General features: G+C 41.0%; 2 gene segments (V, D, J or C); both read right to left on the bottom strand.

Annotated features, from left to right (window-relative positions):
- LOC101176838 overlaps positions 1–8062 on the bottom strand; it is a 160310-nt gene extending 152248 nt beyond the window's left edge. The window contains 2 exon segments of the C gene segment in view: positions 7307–7612; positions 7952–8062. Coding sequence covers positions 7307–7612; positions 7952–8039 — 394 coding nt within the window.
- A 6938-nt stretch (positions 8063–15000) lies between these two features.
- Positions 15001–15636, bottom strand: LOC101177994. The segment is given in 2 exon segments: positions 15001–15300; positions 15573–15636. Coding segments are annotated over 2 exon segments (324 nt in total).
- Between the last annotated feature and the right edge of the window lie 4951 nt (positions 15637–20587).

Raw genomic sequence — 20587 nt, 5'->3', positions numbered from 1 at the left:
GTCCATATTTCTTTTTGGTTGATTAGCTATTATTTATTTGTAACAGTTCTTTCTAGACTCTGGATACCCAACCTTTGTCAGCTGTGTGTGTTGCTAATATCTTTCCAATTTGTGGTGTATGTCTTTATTCTCTTTGTGCTACTTTTTGTTGGATTTCTTTAGTAGAATGCATCATTCTTTTATTTGGGGTAAACATGTTTTTTCATTCTTTATTAAAAAAAATCTCCCATAGCCCAAGTTCATGAAGATATAATCCTTATTATTTACCAAAACTCCTAACATTTTGAATTTTGCATTTAAGCATTTAATCCACTTGTGATTTATTTTGACATATATTGTGAAGTAAGGTTTAAATTCATCTTTCCTTGTATGGATAACCACCTGTTCCAGAATAACTTGTATATTACATCATTCCTCCGTATAGCTTCAATAACACCTCTATTATATATGAAATTCCTGTATATTCATGAGCCTATTTTTCATTTTCTATTTTCCATTCGCCTATTTAATCACGCTTCTTTCATTATCCTAAACGATAATATAATTTGATAATTGGTAGAGCAATTCACATCACTTTTTGTACATCTTAAATATTGCTTATTTTTGTTCTTTTTCACTTAGTTGTAGATTATTTGCCAAATTTCATAAAGTAAATCTTTTGTGGTTTGATTACTGTGGTATTGAATATATAGATAATACTGCAGAAATTGAAATAACCTTACTATTGGATTCACTTTTTCATGATCATGTTGTATATCTTTACTTATTTCAAACTTTTTTTTTTTTTTTTGAGACGGAGTTTCATTCACTCTGTCGCCCAGCCGCCTGGAGTGCAATGGTGCAATCTCAGCTCACTGCAACCTCTGCCTCCCGGGTTCCAGCAATTCTCCTGCCTTAGCCTTCCGAGTAGCTGGGATTACAGGCACCCACTACCATGTCCGGCTAATTTTTTGTGTTTTTAGTAGAGATGGGGTTTCACCATGTTGGCCAAGCTGGTCTTGAACTCCTGACCTCAAGTGATCCACCCACCTCGGCCTCCCAAAGTGCTGGGATTACAGGCGTGAGCCACATCACCCAGCTTATTTCAAACTTTTAAAATCATTCTCTTAAATGTATTTATTTATTTAGAGACAGAGTCTAGCTCTGTCACCCAGGCTGGAGTGCAGTGGCATGATCTCGGTTGACTGCAAGCTCCGCCTTCTGGGTTCAAGCCATTCTCCTGCCTCAGCTTCCGGACTAGCTGGGACTACAGGCGTGCGCCACCATGCCTGGCTAATTTTTTTGTATGTTTAGTAGAGATGGGTTTCACCCTATTGGCCAGGCTGGTTTTGAACTCCTGACCTCATGATGTGCCCGCCTCGGCCTCCCAAAGTGCTGGGATTACAGGCATGAGCCACTGCGTGCGGCCCTCATTCCCCTAAAATTTTAATAGTTTTCTGCATGATAGTCTTGCTAATCTTCTAATAGATTTGTTCTTAGGTGTTTATTTTATATTTTATATCATTATTTGTAAATTGTCTCTCTTGTTAAGAAACATAACTGCTTCTAGTATGTGGAAATAAAATAATGTTTTATATTTATGTTAAATTCAGTAAACTTACCACATTTTGTTATTGATAATGCATTGTTTCTTCAGACCCTTTTGAATCTCTATAAATAAACTTCTCATGCGCCCATACTTATTTTTCTTTCCTTTCTCACTTTCAACTTTTTCCCCTTGTTTCACTGGTTGCAAGTTCAGCACAGTGTTGAACAGAAATCACGATATTATTCATTTATGTATTTATCAATTATGTAGAAATCACACAACTACAGGTGCCAGATATGGGTAAACGCTAAGGGTGTTACAAAATGTTAAGATTAGATCCTGCCATTTTAAAGACCAATTGGCCTCCCGGGATATCTGCAATTTTTTTGGTCAATCAGTACCTAAACATCTCATCTGAAATATCCGGTGAAGCTGTGAGTCCCCACTTGATGAGCGGCAGATATTTTATAAAAAGACCCACATCACCCTCTAGTGGTCAAAGGAGCGAATTCATCCGATGCCCGCTGAGCTCTACCTCGGCCTGCCTGAGTGGGGAGTGGCCCGCCCCGCAGCGAGGCAGCAAGAAGGCATCCCAAGTGTCAGAGGGGAATTAAGAAAAAAGCAGCACTTGATGTGGTACCTGCCACATACTCCACAGCATTGTTACTAGCAATTACTTACACAATTACTCAGCCATTAGTCTAATGCCGATGGTGGTTTATCAGTGCATTTTGCCTCCCTCAACCTTTTACTGTCCCCCAAGGCAGGTATGTTCCCTAAATCTCTAACCTATGTTCTCTGCTCTTTTCAGTGTAAACTCTCTATCAAGGGGTTGAAGGCACTTTCGTTCTTCCAGTGATGCTAAATGTCTCCAAGGTGTACTTCTTATCCAGATCCGTTTTCTGAGTCCATGACTTGTACATCCAACTGCTCTCTGCATATTCCTGGTTAGATTACTGTCCCTAAGGCACTCCCAGTCTCAAAGCAAATCTCGATCTTCTTCCCACTTGGTCCTTCTTATTTGTCTGTCTGTAGCAGTCTCTTTTAATCACCACCCCCCACCCCCTGCATATTGCTGCTCATGTCTAATCAATTGCCAAGTCCTTTGATTTACTTCCTTTTAAATGTCTCACTTTCCCCATATTTCTAACACCATCATCATTATCTGAGCTAAACTACTGCTTGCCTGAGCTAAGTTTTTCCTCCACATCAACTCTGTCCACACTGCTGGAGGGTGGCAGCATAAGCCTCCCAACCCTCCGCCCAAAATATGCCACTTTGGCATAAGGATTATTTTGAGCTAGAGGTATTAAAGACAATAGCAAGTATAAGAGGAGTACTCTGACCCTTCTCCTTTTCTTCTTGAAAAATGGAATAAGCCTCCCATATAAAAGATGTCTTATCTATACCAGGAAGAAAGAATATTCTTAACATCCAAGATAGAATGGGATGATGTTGAGGCCAAGGAATCTGTACCAAAAAAGCTTGTTAAACTAATACTCACCTTCCTAGTCACTTTGCCATTCAACCAGCAACCCTAGCCTAAGCCCCTTTACTTTTTTCACCTCTCCACAATGTATGACTCTTTGCCCAATTCAGTATGTGAGTGTTCAACTCTAACTGCACATTCAGGTCTTCCTTTAATTATGGGGGCTTTCATGTGATGTAAAACTTGTATTAAATACATGTGTATGCTTTCCTCCTGTTAATCTGTTCCATTCTCAGGACCAGCCGAAAAACCCTAAGAGGGCAGAGGTAACATTTTGCCTTCCCTGCACGGTCTGTTATTTCTTCACTTTGTGACCAGGGTGATTAAATACACAGATACACACACAGCCACGAATCTGATTACTAAAGAAGTCAAATGTTGAAAACCTCAGTGTCTCGTGTTAAGCTTTATGTTGGATTCTGCATCATTTACCTTGACCAGTAAGGTTCTGAGTGGTCTGATGCCTTCCTGCCTTCTTCAATTTTGTCCTGTGCTCAACCGCCTCCTCCCCCTGCTCCTGTCACTCTGCTGACTTCTTTCCTGTCATTAAACACACCAATTTATTTCCTGATTAAAACATTTTGCACTGGTTCTTTAATCTTTCTTAAATGCCCTTGAATTCATTATCCCTCATCCCACTTAATTAACTCTAGCTCATCTTGATGTAAGTTATTTAGGAATAATATTTAAAATTTCTTGCTATACCTCTTATTAAAAGGAGGATGACCATTAAATATGCAGTATCGGGGGCTTCAGACTCTCCAGGGAGTATTTCATCAATAATTACTTTCAAGAAATTAGACATAGTTCATTTTTTTAAGATAAAAGAGTGTTAACTGGTTTTCAAAAATGGCACCAGATAGGAGATGACAGATAAAAGACACTCACATATTTATGGGCAGTTAAAATTGACTACTGGTCAGTGAATAGGAGTCACACTGCTTTCCACATTCCAGAATGGAAAAACAGCAGCAGACGTATGAAGTTGTGAAGTAGCTAATCAAATATTCACCTTTGGACACCTGAGATGGTGCATGTACTATAGCAAATGGGTTGAGACTCTGGGAAACCAGTTTGAGAGATTATTTTTGACATTAAGAGTGGGGATATCCAAGGATATAGAGGAATTAGAAGACCCTAGCTCCCTTGAAACCTCTGAAATTCTTCCCATGGCTTCTCCATTACTGGGAAAAACAGTGGCTCCCTGTGTGTGTGTGTGTGTGTGTGTGTGTGTGTGTGTGTGTGTCTGTGTTGGGGAGGAGGATGTAAGAGTCTGTCTCTTACGTCACCCATCACTGCCTCTGAAAGGTGAACTTGATTTTAAATACAAGAAAGCACAGAGAGTAGAATATAAAATCAGAACAGAAAGTCCAACACTTCAAAAAGAATTGCTCATCAAAAATTTATGTCATTCAAAATTTACAGGAAATGTGATAGGATTTTATTCTGTTGGTACTTGTCCAAGGAAGACAGAACACAAATTTGGATTGAATGCTGTTCAATGCTGTTGTCTCCTTTCCTAAAGTAATATAGATAGGCAGTAGGCTGTGTCCTTGAAAGTCAGCTGGTTTGGGAAAGGCAGGTCTGAACCCAGCACCGTTCCATGCTAAATGTCACTGAAACACTACACTCCTCAGCTTAATGTAGAGGGAAATAGTGATTGCATGAAATAGGAATGTAACCACTGTCTCCCTGTTTCATGCCAGAGCCTTAAAAGCTCTTGTCTTTTCCATGGCACTAGTGAAGCAGTGGAATATTTTAAAAGTATTTTACGAGCTCTGTTCTCCAGGCTGAAAACACTAACAGAGTAAAAGGCTACAACCAATTAGTTCAATGGCAATGGCACAGTCTGAGGTGACTGAACCCAGGTGGGGTATGTAACCACCAGCAACACACCGTCATAGCGGAGACGAAAAGCAGCAGCGTGTCCACTGCGGAATTGGCTCCCATCTTATTCCAGTCAGTTTCACCTTGGTCAGGGGCCAGGTGTCATCTCCATGCTTTCACGTTCACCCTTGTTGTCTAAACCCCTGTTCTTTGTTGCAAAGGGGTTGACAAAGGTCCAGGTCTGTTGGGTGGTAGGTTGTCCGCTGTGATTAATTCAGCAGCCGATGTCTACACGAGGATGGTAGCAGTTGAGCCACTGCTATTTCACTCCTGGTTTTGACTATAAAATGCCCTTGATCCTTTTCTTATAAGAACGCTAATCTATTCATTTATTTGTTTTCTCTTCTTTTTGATGCTATATGTATATAATTTTATTTATCTTAACCTGTGTTTCATAACACACAGGCATTGCTTGTCAATGAACATTTATTTAAAAATATAACAGGAACTTGTAAAACATCTCCTCCTCAACATTATGCAAGATAGATCTTGACAATATTTAAATGTATAGCTATGTAGTTCTCTCTCATTCTATCTCCTGCCATGCCCCAGCCTTATAAAAATCCTGAACTTGGGTCATTATTATTCCCTGCCAGTAGTGTGTTGGTAAAGGGTTGACAACTAACTCTGGAGGAAAATAAAGCAAACTGTAGTTTGTTCTGTTTGCTGATTTCTGTAGTGTAAATAACCTCACTATGGCCAGTTTCAAGTTAACAAAATTATGTCACTAAAACTGGAGTTGGGAAAAATGTATACAGTCAGCTCCCATGAGCTGATACAGTAGGCTCCAGCACACAACTAGTCTTTGCTTTCCTTTCAATATAATTTGATCTAATATATTTTAGTCCTGAAAATTATTTCCTTGACTTGTTTTTAGCTTTATGAAAAGCACCTTATGCTTTGCATAATCTCATTAGACTTAGTTTTTACATTTGCTATTATATTGCTAAGATTCACCTATAACCTTGCTCTTCACTATTGTTCATTCATTTTGACTTATATGAATATGCCACAGTTTATTCATTCACTCTTCTCAGTGCATATGTGGCTTGGTGCCATGTTTTTCTACTGTTTGGTGCTATTAAGAACACTTTTGTATTATGTCTTCTGATATGTGTATGCAAGAACTTCTCCTGATGTAAACCTAGGAGTGGAATTGCTGAGTCATGGTATATAGGAATCTTCAACTATGAGATAATGCTGAACTGTTTCCAAATGGTTTATAGTACTTATGCTCCCATCAGTAATTTTTAAGTAATCCTATGAATACATACCCTCACTAACATTTTATATTTCTAAACTTTTTATATTTTGCTAATCAAGTGGGTATAAAGCTATGTATCATTGTGTCTTGCTTCGTATTATCCTGATCATCAATGAAGTAAAATATCTCTATATGTTTATTGGTCATACATGTTTCTTCTATTAAATGTATGATCGTATGTTTTGTTCATCTTCTATTAGTTCATGCAGATTTGTGGTCAATGTAAATGTTTGGCTTCTCCTAGGAAAGGATTTTCACTGTTCCACTTACTGTCTTCTAGCTACTGGAAGAACTTTCCAACTCTGTAGACAAGCCATGTTGTCTGAGGTCTTCCTTCTAGGTACCTCTGCCCCCTCTTCCCCTTGACACCTTTCCCAGGAGCCAGCTCACCAGCACCTTCCCTAGCGATACATTCTGTATGGTGTGTACCTAGGCGTAGAGGGTGCTCCCCTCCCTTTGTACCGTGTCTTACTCTGTTCATTCATCAACCAAAACACCATGGAGAACATGATGGCGTTCAACATTTACAGGAAATGTGATAGGATTTTATTTTGGTGGTCATGGTCCAAGGAGGACAGAACACAAATTTGGAGTGGATGCTATTCAATGCTGTTGCTATCCTCCCCTAAGGTAACGTATTCATGCATAACTCTCTACTTGTCTGCCTCTTGGTTATCTTTGTCTTGAGAGCCCAGCAGGATGACAAGAAAGCCAATCGCTGAAGTTTATTATAGGAAATACACAGTGATTATACAACTGTCTTCATATCTACCACTAGGATTATGTGTAGATCTATTCAAGAACACATGACTAATGTGGCAGAGTCAGGGCAAAATTCCAGGTTTTACAATTTTCAGGGAACTTTCCATGTCCGCTGACCACTTTAGGCCCAACTCTGTTGCCATTTCGTGGGTCTCAAACACTACACCTCCTCCACACTCCACACTCACAGTGCTTCTTTTCTTTTTCTCCCCCCACCCCCACCCCACCCCCTGCACACACACTCCCAGATGTCTCAGTCAGGAAAGCTGTGGTTTTCCATTCTCCACGCCTCCCTTCTCAGCACTCAGGGGGCCCGCTGGGGCGGAGGGCAGCTGCAGGGGTTCTTGCCACGGTCTCTAATCCCCTCCTGGCGCTGTGTCTCTAGCACTGCAGATGTAGAAGCTGCTGTCTTCAGGATGGGCACTGGTGACTGTCAGAGTGGAGAAGGTCAAGTTTGGATGGTTGATGGGAAACTTGCCCTTCTTGACGCCTTGCTCATATGTGACTGTGGAGCCCTCATTGGAAGTTGCCATCAGCATGAGGCTCTGTTTCGGGAACTGACGATACCAAAACATAGTTGTGGCCTGAAAGTCCAGGGAACGGCACTCGATCTTCACAGAGGTTCCACTCTTACAGATAACCCTGCTCGGATGTTGAGAGACGACAGCACCAAGCCCGGAACCTGTTGAGACAGAAGCCAGAGAGAGAGGAGAGCCCAGTGGGAGCCGAGTCAGACAGGATGCCAAGCAGAGCTGAGCCTCACTCCCTCCCTGTCCTCCCAGCTCCTGGAGAATCCTGTTTGTTTTGTGCAATCTTCCCGTCATCTCCTTAGGGCCACAATCCCCCATCTCCTCTAACCGGCGGCTCTCACCTTACCCTTTACACCTCTAGAGAGCCAGGGCCTCTCCCTCTCCCTTCGATGAGCATAAACAATCCACATTGCAACACTGCTGGCCACCACTTGACCATGCCAACACACGCACATGCCCACCAACGTTCCCAGGTAGAAGGAGGCTTATACCTGGCCCCAGAAGCACCAGAAGCAGCAGCATCTTCCGTAATGGCCTCACACCACCTTCTCTGGGGAGAGTTGTGACCACTGCCTCCATTCACCAGCGAGGAGGGATGACTGATCACAGAATCCCAAGGATGCCCTAGTCTGCCCCCTGGTGGTAATCTTTGCCCATGACTGATGTTACGTCCATCTCTGCCTGTCAAAAAACCAAACAGGTCGGGTGAGGTGGCTCACGCCTGTAATTCCAGAACTTTGGGAGTCCGAGGCGGGTGGATCACAAGGTTAGGAGTTCAAAACCAATCTGGCCAACATGGTGAAAACCGCTCTCTACTAAAAACACAAAAATTAGCCAGGCGTGGTGGTGGGCGCCTGTAATCCCAGCTACTCGGGAGGCTGAGGCAGAGAATTGCTTGAACCCGGGAGGCCGAGGTTGCAGTGAGCTGAGATCATGCCACCGCACTCCAGCCTGGGCTACAGAGTGAGACTCCGTCTTAAAACAAAAGAAAACAAAAAAACCCATACATTGCCTGAAGTGGCCTAAAGACTTCCCAATTCAACTTCCAAATTTATTAAGATACACGGAGACATAGAGCATTGTAATGACTTAAGTGAGTTTCTTATAAGGAAAGGAGTGTAGGTTTGGGTAATGAATGGCATTGGAGTCTGTTTGCTGCTTCTGTTTCATATCCTCAAAGTAATGACACCAAGACAACTCATGGTTGTTAATCACTAGACCTACAGGTTGGCACTAGCATAAATACTGATAACGTGCAGGCCAGTGCCTTGGCTGGAAGTCCAGTGTTTCTTCATAATCATGTTGAAGCCACTTCAACATTTTCTAAATGAGATCGTTACCTCATGAGTATCTCATGACAATTTCCCTCATATATAGAGGGACTTAATTCTAAACATTCTAATAATATGTCTCAATTTAGCTTGTATGTTTCCGTGTTAATCACTGTTGAGGTTGTGAGAATAATTAGTTACATTTATTCTATTGTAATGGTGGTCATACTAAGTACTGGACAGTGAAAATAGTTTGTAGGAGGCATAAGAAATTCCTTGATTTGAACAGGCTGGGATACTTGTTTAAATGGCTCGACGTTGGAAATGTGTAGCAATTACAAGGAGCTGGAAAGTTTTTTTGAAAGCCCTATGTTTTCATTTTTATAACAGCCTCCCAATTGTGCTTTCATTTAATATTTAGTTCTACTTCTCTGGCACAGGTAGCTAGAAAAGATAAGATTAAGACTTCGCCCATCATATTATGTTTGTGCAATAGTGAAATTGTTTTATAACAAATATAGCTATTGCATTGTGTTAATATTGACGTATCTATTGAAGGGCATCTATATGCCCCTGTAGCTATGAGGCCACTTCCTGTCTTTCACTCCAGACGATATCTCTCTTACAACCTGGTTGTGGGAATGGAGATTATGATGAAACTTCATAGCTACAGTGTTCCTTTCAGTATTAAGATTACCCTGAAAAAAGCAAATGGTTAATAGTTTTACAGTAGAATTTTTGAAGTCTATTTAAGTTCTTATGCCCTGCTTTAATAAATTCCTCACTGAAAGAAAGGAATTTGTGTCCATTCTAGTCACGGACAAGAAAAACAAGGAAAAACAAGATTGTCTATCTCTTACTGTCTTCCCTTTCATTTTCTTCCTCTCATTGGACAGACAGTCTTTCCCAATCCCATCACCTCTGGAGAATGGCTTGTACACAGGGCACAGATAACACTATGGGACTGTGTCCCTGCCACCGCCATGAAGGTCCCTGGCTCCATCCTCAGGCTCAGAGAATGACTGATGTGGAGGTATCTGTGAATATGGTCTGAACATTCAAAGTGAGGTATCTTAGAGCCATCTCATTTCCAGTGTTTTACTTACTACTGTCAGAAAACATTAGTTTCAATGACTGGTTGTAGTTCTCATGATACCACATTTTAATGTTCTTTAGATCCTATTCAGGGAGAAATGTCTTATCCATCTCTATGTTTTGGTATTTTGGTTTCTGTGGGACTCTGTGTGAGTCAAACTCCCATAGGCTATGTAGAAGAAGAAATCCAAAGCTAAACACAGAATCCAGGAAATAATTCGAAGAAAATTCGTGGATCCAAGGCTTGTATATTCTGGACAGGGACTCATATTTTTCTAAAAAATTTCTTATCCCTGGAAAAAGAGGACAATACAGCAGGACAGACTAAGGTTATCTGATGCTTCTGACAATATTTTACAAAAATTTTCAACCAGCAGTTTTAGTTGTATTTGAAGGATAACATAGAAACATCAATTTCTAGAAATGTAATTATATGATCAAATAGACATTTGTAAGTCAACATAAGAATTAACACCACTTACACCACCTACCTTCCAATTCAATGCATAGGTGGCAGAGCGTAAAGAGAGAAAGCATAGAAGACAAGATCACCTGGGAAGTTTTACTCACACCTGTGTGCTTAACTATCACTCAAACATTTCTCTCAAGCCCGACCCTCTCTTCTAAGTGCCAGACCTGTACTTACGGTGTCTCTTGGATGTTTCTACACTGATGTCCAATGAAGGACCACTAGAACAAGAACTCAATTTTGTTCAATAACTTGACTCCATTCATTTGTCCAAATTTTCTTCCATTGCCATATTCCGGTGGAGGAGGGAGTGTTGATAATTTTTTTCCTGGTATTATCTCATCACTCTTTCCTTTCATAGTTCCCTTAGCCTGCCTCCCTCTTTTGGTGCTTGCCCATCTGGTGAAATCCTACTTGCCCATCTGGTGAAATTTGAACAATAACTTTCATCTCAAAATTTGCTTTCTCTTTGACGCCCTTCCTGATGTCACCAGACAGAATTGGCTGTGTTGCTTCCTATACTCCACTAACGTCTCTCATTAAAGCACGCGTCATATGAAATTGCGATTACAGGGTTTGTCTTCTACATCTCTCTTTCCACAGGCTTTTTTATCTTCCTGAAAGAAGGGAAAATTTTCTATTCATTCATTCATTTCTATTCATTCATTCATCTATTCATCTAGCATTCAGTAAAATAGAAAAAAGCTTGGGGTTGTAAGATTAACTTTCACTTCTCTGTGTCTCTCTGACTCTCTCTATATGTATATATCTTATATACAATATATAACATATCTATAACATATCTGTATATCATATATAAACATATCATATCTATATCATATATGACAGGAAACTTCACTCAGCCACTAAGTGGCTATATATATATATATATATATATATATAGTTTTTTAAAATAACTATATAAAACTTTAAAACAGGCACGGTGACTCATGCCTGTAATCCCAGCACTTTGGGAGGCCGAGGTGGGTGGATCACCTGAGGTCAGGAGTTCGAGAACATCCTGGCCAACATAGTGAAACCCTGCCTCTACTAAAATACAAAAATTAGCCAGGTGTGGTGGTATGCACCTGTAATCCCAGCTACTTGGGAGGCTGAGGCAGGAAAATTGCTTGAACCCGGGAGGCAGAGATTGCAGTGAGCTGAGATCATGCCACTGCACTGCAGCCTGGGCAACAGAGTGAGACTCCGTCTCTAAAAAGTAAATAAATAAATAAAACTACAAAACTATAGTTTAAAAAGTGATATATATATATAGTTTTATATATATAAAACTATAGTTTAAAAAACTATATAAAACTATCATTTTAGCCTCATATATAAAGTTTTAGTTATATATAAATATATACATATATAGTTTTAGTTTTATATGTATAGTTTATATAGAGAATTTTAGTTATATATAGTTTTTTAAACCTATTTAGTGGCTGAGTGACATTTCCTGCCATCATACAGTGCAGAGGAGCCCTGCCACCTGGTTGGGGAAGCAGGACTGGGCGCATTTATGCACAGAGAGGCAACATCCATGCTTCACTGTGTCTATACTACTGGCACAGAGATAGAAAGCTGTCGGGTTCTTTTGGGCCGATGTCACAGTGAGAGGAAAGGATTCCTTCTTCTCCCGAGAGACGCTGTACCCTTCAGCTATGTCTCCTCTCTGAAAGTCATTTAATATCGGTGAGTAGTAGATCAATCTCAGCCCTTGCCCTGGGTCCTGTCGGTACCAGTACATGGCATCGTGGTTCAAATTCTGTTCACAACTCAGGGTCACATTCTGTCCTTCCTTTCTGAATAGGTACTATGGGGACTGAGTGATTCCACCATCCACGGTGTCTGGAAAAGAAAGAGAGGCATGCCTGAGTACAGCCCAGGGAGGCACCTGATGCTGCTGTCCCTCGGGGAGGCCTTAGATTTGGAACTTGCAGCACTCCAGATAGGAATTTTCTCCCTGAACCCAGGACTCACTTGCTCCGAGGAGACAAAGGACCACACAGCAGAGCACCTGGTTGCTCATAGTGGAAAGGGGGCCTCCTTGTAGCTCCAAGCACTTGTTGGAAGAGAATGAGAAAAGAGGCTTGGCTCAGGGGCTTCTCCTGGCCTAATGTGCAGAATTTGTCAGAGGCTGGAATGAAGAGGTGGGAGGTTCCTAGAGATATTCAAGACAGGCTTCCTAATTTTGCAGATGAGACAGGACAGACAGCAGAGTCATTCACACCTCCTATAACTCTGCATTGCATCTGTGCTGAGGGGGCTGGCACCCCACGTTTCCGGGCCAGAGTTTCACTCCAATTGGCCCATTGGTTTTTATCTTTCCAGCAACTGTAAGGTTTGGGTTACTCTATGAGTGCTGTAGACACTCTGATTATACAAGAGTGTGGAATTCATTTATTTTTCCTTTTTTTAAAAAAACATTGATACATAATATGTGTACCTATTTGTGGGTGCCTGTGGTATTTTGTTACATGCATAGAATGTGTAATGATGAACTCAGGGGATTTAGGAAGTCCATCCCCTGGAGAACTTATCATTGTTTATGCCCTCAGCTCTCTCAGGGAAAGTGTGACTCCTGGGGTCTGGCCAGCAGTGCTGTGGCCACTGTGACAACCTACTGCTTAGCCGTCCTGCTGCACAGAGCCCAGCGCTGCTGCTCCAGGCCCCTCATGCAATCATACCAAGACCTCGCCTTCTTTGACCACCTTCTGACTGGCTGGTTTCACTCATGTCCTTCTCATTCTCCTACTTGTTTCTTTGCCTTTGTTCAATGTCCTGACTAAATTTTCATTTGGGTTTATTCTCAGTTGGTCATCTTTTAATTTGTTTTTCATGACTGGGATAACTTTGTCTTTTTCTTTCATGTCCCTCCTGAGTTCAATCAATTTGTTTGTTTGATGTCTTCTCATTTTGGCCATTTGTAGTCTGAGTTTTTGAAGTCCTGGTCTAGTTATGGTCACTTATATCCTCAGCTGCTTCCTTGAGTGTATTTATTTCTGTTTGGAGTGTAGACGTACGTTTTCTTCTGACTCAAGATTGCTTTTGAGATGAGAGAACAGGGAACAGAGGTGAGATATTTTCCTTTGCTGTACGGGTATTACTTTCATCTTGCTCATTTTCGTGTTATTGAGGTGTTTTACAAAATTCCTAGTCTAATGTTCCTTTGGCCATCATTCTAGCAAAATCCAGACTCCTTAGTGAGCTTTGTTTGTTTTTGTAGTGGGGCTGGTTGTGGGTCCTCTTAATTTGTGATTTCCTTTTGTTTTGCAGAATTCTCAGTTTCCCCTTTTTTCCTCTTTTTCTCCTCACTATTGAATTGCCAGAAGACTCTCTTTCTTCCTCTTTGCCTTTTTTTCCCCTCCCTGTAAAGCACTACCTTTGGAAGACTGTGCCTTTAAATTACATGTCTGGTGCTTTAAATGGCATGAAGTTTGGAATCCATCTTCTCTGCAGCCTTGCTGCGGTCTCAGGGTTGGTCTTTTTCTGGAAATCTCTCTAGATCTTTCTCAGGCTCCCCAGCCGGTGTCCCTCTTCTGTCTTCCTGGGAGATTTTCTGGGTTTTTCTCCTTTTGGGTGAAGTGAGGGAGGGGCAAGAGTATATTAAATGATTTTAGAAAATCAAAGGGCAAAAACTGCGGTGGAGTCACATGGTTTATACTCCAAGCTGGTGAGGCTGGACTTAGTCTGCACATATATTTGAAATGACTTTGCTTTTGTCTGCCTTTTGATTTTATGAAATTGTTTCATCAAAGCAAATTATAACAAATCTTTTTTCTGTAGGTGGCCTATATCTGTTGAGTGATGAGAATAAAAACAAACATTAAGACAAAAAGTTGAGGTGACGCATTACTAATGAACAATATCTGTGGGCCAGACCTTTTCCCTAAATTCTAGACAAATTTATCCAACTCTATTTCCATCATCTCTCAGATGTTCTGTAATTTTATAGCAGGAATTCTTGAACCTAGCATCCATACAAACCTGCACAGGTACTTGGCAAGGAACAGAACAAGGATTATGCCTGAAAGAATGCTAAGCAGCATGATGTGAGATAAAAGTCATAACCCTTTGAGCCAAATGCTTTCTGCCACCTACTAGGTTTCCTTCTCCCTTCCCTTCCCTTCCCTTCCCTTCCCTTCCCTTCCCTTCCCTTCCCTTCCCTTCCCTTCCCTTCCCTCCCCTCCCCTCCCCTGCCCTCCCTCCCCTCCCCTCCCTCCCCTTTCTTCCCCCATGTCTGTCTCTTTCTTTCTAAAAATTAACTCCTAGAACCATAATTTCTCTTGGCGAAAATGAAGAAAGCACTTCCTTTGCTTGTGTGTCTTGGTGATTAAATAAAATTATTGATGTAAAGCATGAAATATAGAACTTGATATACAGTATGGAGTAAAAAACAGAGTTACACTGCTAAGTGTTTTGAAACTGACAAATTAAGTCAATGTGGAAACTGAAAAATTATGTCTAGTTCTTAAAAATCTTTATGTTCTTTGGATGACAGAGTCTCAGTTTCTGAGCATAGCCTGGGGTGTTTCATGCTATTCCTACAATCCTCCCCTATTTCCATCCTCAGCTTGCAGAATGCCTTAGAGCTGACCTGTTCAGTGTACAGGTAACGCATTTCCCTTCCCAACCCACCGCTGTTTCCAAGGCAGGTCTGGAGGATGTTTGTGGACTGAGAGGATGTGGCTCTGCATTGATGTGGGTGGTGAGCTGGCACAGAAATAAGCTGCAGAATCTCCTCACACTGCCTGCTGGATCCTCAGGATGCTGGGGCCCTCTTTGGGAAATTCAGCAGAAAATCGTTCCTTTGGCATTCCTGACTCATCTATGATTTTTTCTTTCTGGAGATAAACCATGAATTTCAGACCTTCCTCTGGGAGCTGCCGATACCAATAAACATGACTGTGTCCTTTCACTGGGCTGCATATCAGTCTTGCCTCCTGTCCCCTCCTCCTGACCAGGTGTCTTGGGTTCTGTGTGACGCCAGCATTTGAGAGACCTCAGAGGAGAAGAGACTGCATGAGACAGAGTTGTAATGGCAGAAGGATGAATATCTTACAGTGAAGGAGCCTGTTTGAAGTCTCCTGCATTCATTTAAAAACTCACATGAATTTTGCTTTTTACTCCATAATGCAAATATTTGTTTTCATATAAATGTCAATACCTTTCACAAAATATTTGGTCAACACAGGGGTTCAGGGTATATTTGAGAATCTGCTGTAGAGCCCAAAACAAAGCCCACTGATGGTGATCCTTTAGCTGAAAACTCACCTGTCCCCAGAAGACAGATGACCGCACAGCAGAGAACTCTGGTGTCCATAGCAGAGTTGGCCATGGAGGGAGCCCGCAGGCAGGGCAAAGGCACTTGCTATAGCACACTGGGGAACCAGACCTCACAGCTGCCTCCTACAAGATGCATCTTCCTGTGAGGTCACCATTTCCAGTGGGTCCTATGGTTTCGAGAACCAATCTTACATGTCAGTTAAATGGTAGATCTTTTGTTCTAACCTATACACACAACCTAGCTTAGTGTGTGTTTGTGAGGTTAGTGTTGTGAAGTAAGCACCTCTATTACTCATTCTTTTTCCCTCTTCACCTTTTTTTTTTTTTTTTCAAGACTGGATCTAGCTCTGCTGCCCAGGCTACAGTGCAGCAGTGCAATCATATCTAATTACAGCCTCAATCTCCTAGGATCAGTCAAGTGAGTCCTTCATCTCAGCCTCCTAAGTAGCTAAGACTACAGGCCACCATACCCAGATAATGTTATTCATTTTTTTCATAAATGGGGTCTTGCTGTTTGCCCAGGCTGGCCCCAAATTCCTGGGCTCAAGCAATCCTCCCACCTCAGCCTCCTAAGTAGCTGATCTCTCCACTATTCTTATTTTTTGTTCCCTTATTTTCCTTTTATTGGCTCATATAATCTTTCTATTTTCTGGCTGTTGCTGAGTAGAGGTATTGACAAGAGGTGATACATAGATGCACCCGTTAAGAGACAGGGAAGTGGACACCAACATTGCTGGAGGGAAAATTTGAGATAGAAAATGATTTCATATTGTCTCAGTTTGCTTTTTTGCTCCCACACCTCAGCTAAGGGATGGCTTCAAGCATTTTCAGGGAACTTTAAGATTTGTAATTCACTTTTGTCACCTTCGCTTATTCCACTTGAATTTTCGATATAAGTAATTCACAGTACAAACTCTAAAAAGACTTCCCCCCTCTGACCTCAGGTCCCCTTATTCTGCATACCTATCTGTATCATTCTCTGTAGTCATGCATGGGATGCCTGTGTTTGAGAGATCTCCTTTCCTCCCTTTTTATTATTTATTTATTTATTTATTTATTTTTAGACTGAGTGTTGCTCTGTCACCCAGGCTGGAGTGCAGTGGCGCGATCTCGGCTCACTGCAAGCTCCACCTCCTGGGTTCACGCCATTCTCCTGCCTCAGCCTCCTGAGTAGCTGGGACTATAGGCGCCCGCCACCATGCCTGGCTAATTTTTTGTATTTTTAGTAGAGACGGGGTTTCACCGTGTCAGCCAGGATGGTCTCAATCTCCTGACCTCATGATCTGTCCACCTCGGCCTCCCAAAGTGCTGGGATTACAGGCATGAGCCACCGCGCCCAGCCCCTTCCTCCCATTTTCCTGTCCTTTCTTATCCTGTAGCATTGAATAAAAATTATGTGAAAGTCTACTTTGTCCCAGGCATAGTGAAAGAAAGATACAAGAAGCAAGGCACAATCTCATTCCATTGGATAGGCAACCCAGAGGAGTTAGGTGTGTGACTTGCACCTCTAGGTCCCTCCACACTTCGACTAATAAATAAGATCATGTTAACATTTAGTGTCCAAATAATAATGACTCATGGTCTTACTCATATCAGGATCCTAGAGATCCAAAAATATAGTCTTCTTTCTGATGTTGGAGCTGTAATTTTGAATATCTTCATGTTGAGTGTTGACATTTTCTTTAAAATTGAAATATAATTTACATACCATAACATCCACCCTTTCAAATATATAATTAAGTGGCTTTTAGTATATTCACAAAGCTGCAACCGTCACCATGAATTCCAGAATATTTCTATCACCGCAGAAAGAAATTCTTTATCATCAGATGTCATTTCACATTTATTCCTTCCCACAGCCCATGGCAATCATTAATCTATTTTCTGTCTTTAAGGATTTGCCTATTTTAGACTTTTTTTTTTTTTTTTTTTGGAGACAGAGTCTTGCTCTATAGCCAGGCTGGAGTGCAGTGGTGCTGGGATTACAGGTGTGAGTCACTGCACCCGGCCTATTCTAGACATTTTATATACATGAAGTCCAACAATATGTGCCCTTTTGTGCCTGCCTTCTTCACTTTCTATAGCTTTTCAGTGTTCATCCATGGTATAGCATGTATCAGTGCTTTGTTCCTTTTTATGACCAGTTTTATTTTATAAATAAAACCTATTTAGTTAATCCACTCAATTGATGGATATTTTCACTTTTTGACTAATATGAATAATACTGTTTGAAGTGTGTGTATAAATTTTTTAAGTGAACATATTTTTTATTGTCTTGGGGGTATACCTAGGAGAGGGATGGCTGGGTTACACGGTCATTCTATGTTTAACTTTTGAGTAACTGCTGGACTGTTTTACACAATGGCACCGGCAATTCTTGAGGGTCCCAATTTCCTCACATATGCCTACACCTGTTATTGTCTGGGTATCTTTATTACGGCCTACTGGGTGTGAAGTGGTATCTCATTGTGATTTTGATTTGCATTTCACTATTTGCATCACGACTAATGATGCTGAGCATCTTGCATGTATTTTTTGGCCATTTGCAGATCTTCTCTGGAGACATGTTTAGATCCTTTCTCATTTTTAAATTAGGTTATTTGTCTTTTTATTATTGAGTTGTAAGAGTTCTTTATATATGCTTGATACAATTCCCTGTGAGATATATGATTTGCAAGTATATATCCATTTTGGGGTTGTCTTTCTTGAAAGTGTCCTTTGAGGCACAGACTTTAAAAATTTTGATTAAGTCCAATATATCTTTTTCTTTGGTGGCCTGAGTTTTGAGTTTCATATTTAAGAAGTCACTGCCTACTCTGAAGGATAAGTCCCTGAATGGCCTTGGCAATGCGGATCTCCCTTTTCTCTTTTATAGTTCTTAAGAATAACTGTAGGATGTGCTAGCAATACCACATCCTGTGATAATGAGGAACTGGCAGGAAAATCCTGGCCTCTTCTTGTCTCTCTTGGAACAGGATGTCCTGCAGTGCTTTAACCCATTAAATGTAGCCCCTGGGTTTAAAACCCAGGACAGAGTGCAGTTTCAGCATCTCTCAGCTACAGTGCAACATGAGGCATATGCAGGCAAGATTCCACTCATCCTGGGTAGTTTTTCTGAGCCTTGAGAGACAAACTCACCATGAATCCTAAGCTTCTACTGTCCTTTGCTGCCTATCCGAGAGTAATAAAGTTGCTTTGCTCAACTTGTTATATGAATCATGCAAGTGATGGAAATTGCAGTTCAAGATGCAGTGGGCTGAAGTGGTGGTTGGCATGGTGATGACCTCCGCTATGCATTTCTCCCTGGAAAATTAACACAATCCCTTGGAATTAGTAACAGTGCACAGCGAATCTGCTTCACGTATACCTGTTAGAATAGGTAGGCAGATATGAGGAGGGCATGAGAGACCCCCTCTTCCCCCTCCCCCGACCCCCACCACACACACTCCAGAATGTCAGGTGATCATCAGGTGATGGTCAGGTGGTTGTTAAACTGTCTTTCAAAGATGATAATTAGTCACAGCCAGCATCGGGGAAAGACAGTTTCCACATAGATAAAAAAACATCTGGAGCCTGTGATCAGCAGCTTCCCGATAAGATCTCTGGAGTTGGGTGAGTGGGCTCAAGCATGTGCACAGAGGCTAAATGACGGAGTTTAACTAACATATGACTCTAGGAACACCCCTAGGGTGAGCACGTGCACGACTCCAGTAAGAACACTACACGCACAGCCCCTCCCAAGTGCTGGCAGGCCACTGAGCACACAGACAGCTTGCCCCAAGGAAAAGACATCAAGGGGGGAGAAACACAAACCCTAGAACCATGATGATGTGTAAAACCCCAAGTCAAGGGCTAAACAGGGCACTTAGGTCTCTCAGGTTGCCCACTTGGCCCTCTTCCAAGTATACTTTTCTTCCTTTTACTCCTGCTCTAAAACTTGCCTGGGTCTTTTCCTCTGCCTTAAACTTCTGCCCCTTGGCCAAATTCTCTCCTCCTAGAGGCTAGAATTGAGTTTACTGCAGACTCATATGGATTTGCTGCTGGTTACATACACACCAAGGTCACAAAGATGTATACCTATGCCTTCTTCCAAGAGTTTTGGCTTTTACATTTAGGTCTTTAATTCATTTTGAGTTGTTTTTTGTTTATGGTATGAGAAAAGATCCAACTTCACTCTTTTACACATACACACAGTTTTCCCGGTACCATTTACCATTCTTTCCCCATTGAATGGTCTTGGCTGGCACTCTTGTCTAAAATTAATTGCCCATAAATTTATGAATTTATTTGAGGGCTCTCAATTCTATTTCATTGATCTATATGTTTATCCTGTTCCAGAACCATACTATTTTGAGTAATGTAGTTTAGTAATAAGCTTTGAAATTGTGAAGTGTGAGTTGCTCAACATTTTTTCTACTTTTACAACATTGTTTTGGCTGATCTTGGTACTTGGGACTTCCATATGAATTTTTACTTTGGTTTGTCAATTTCCAAAAAAAAAGTACAACTAGAATTTTGAAATTTTGATAGAGATGAATCTATAGATCAATTTGGGGAGTGTTGCCACTTAACAATGTTAAGTCCTCCAATCCATGAACATGGAGTATCTTTCTATCAGGTCTTTAATTTCAACAATATTTTGCACCTTTCAGTCTACAAGTCTTTTCTGTTTTTTTTGTTTAATTTATGCCAAGATATTTTATTATTTTGTTGCAATTATACACATAATTCTGCTTTTAATTTCATTTTCATATCATTGCTAACATATAGACATACAATAGAACTTTTGGCATTAATCTTTTATTCTGCACCTTGCTGAACTTGCCTATTAAATCTGGTGGAGTTGTGTGTGTACATGTATATGTGTGTGAGAATTCACATTTTCTATATACAAGATTATGTCGTGTCAACTGTAATTAGAGATTGTGTTATGTCTTCCTTTCTAGTCTGATTGTCTCTTATTTTCTTAAAATGACTAATTTCCCTGGCTAGAATGAGGTTGT

The sequence above is a fragment of the Nomascus leucogenys genome, chromosome 13 (genome assembly GCF_006542625.1).
Source record: "Nomascus leucogenys isolate Asia chromosome 13, Asia_NLE_v1, whole genome shotgun sequence".
NCBI classification, from domain to species: Eukaryota; Metazoa; Chordata; class Mammalia; order Primates; family Hylobatidae; genus Nomascus; species Nomascus leucogenys.
The sequence above is the reverse complement of the archived record's forward strand: the minus strand, read 5'-3'. Positions and strand labels throughout refer to the sequence as shown.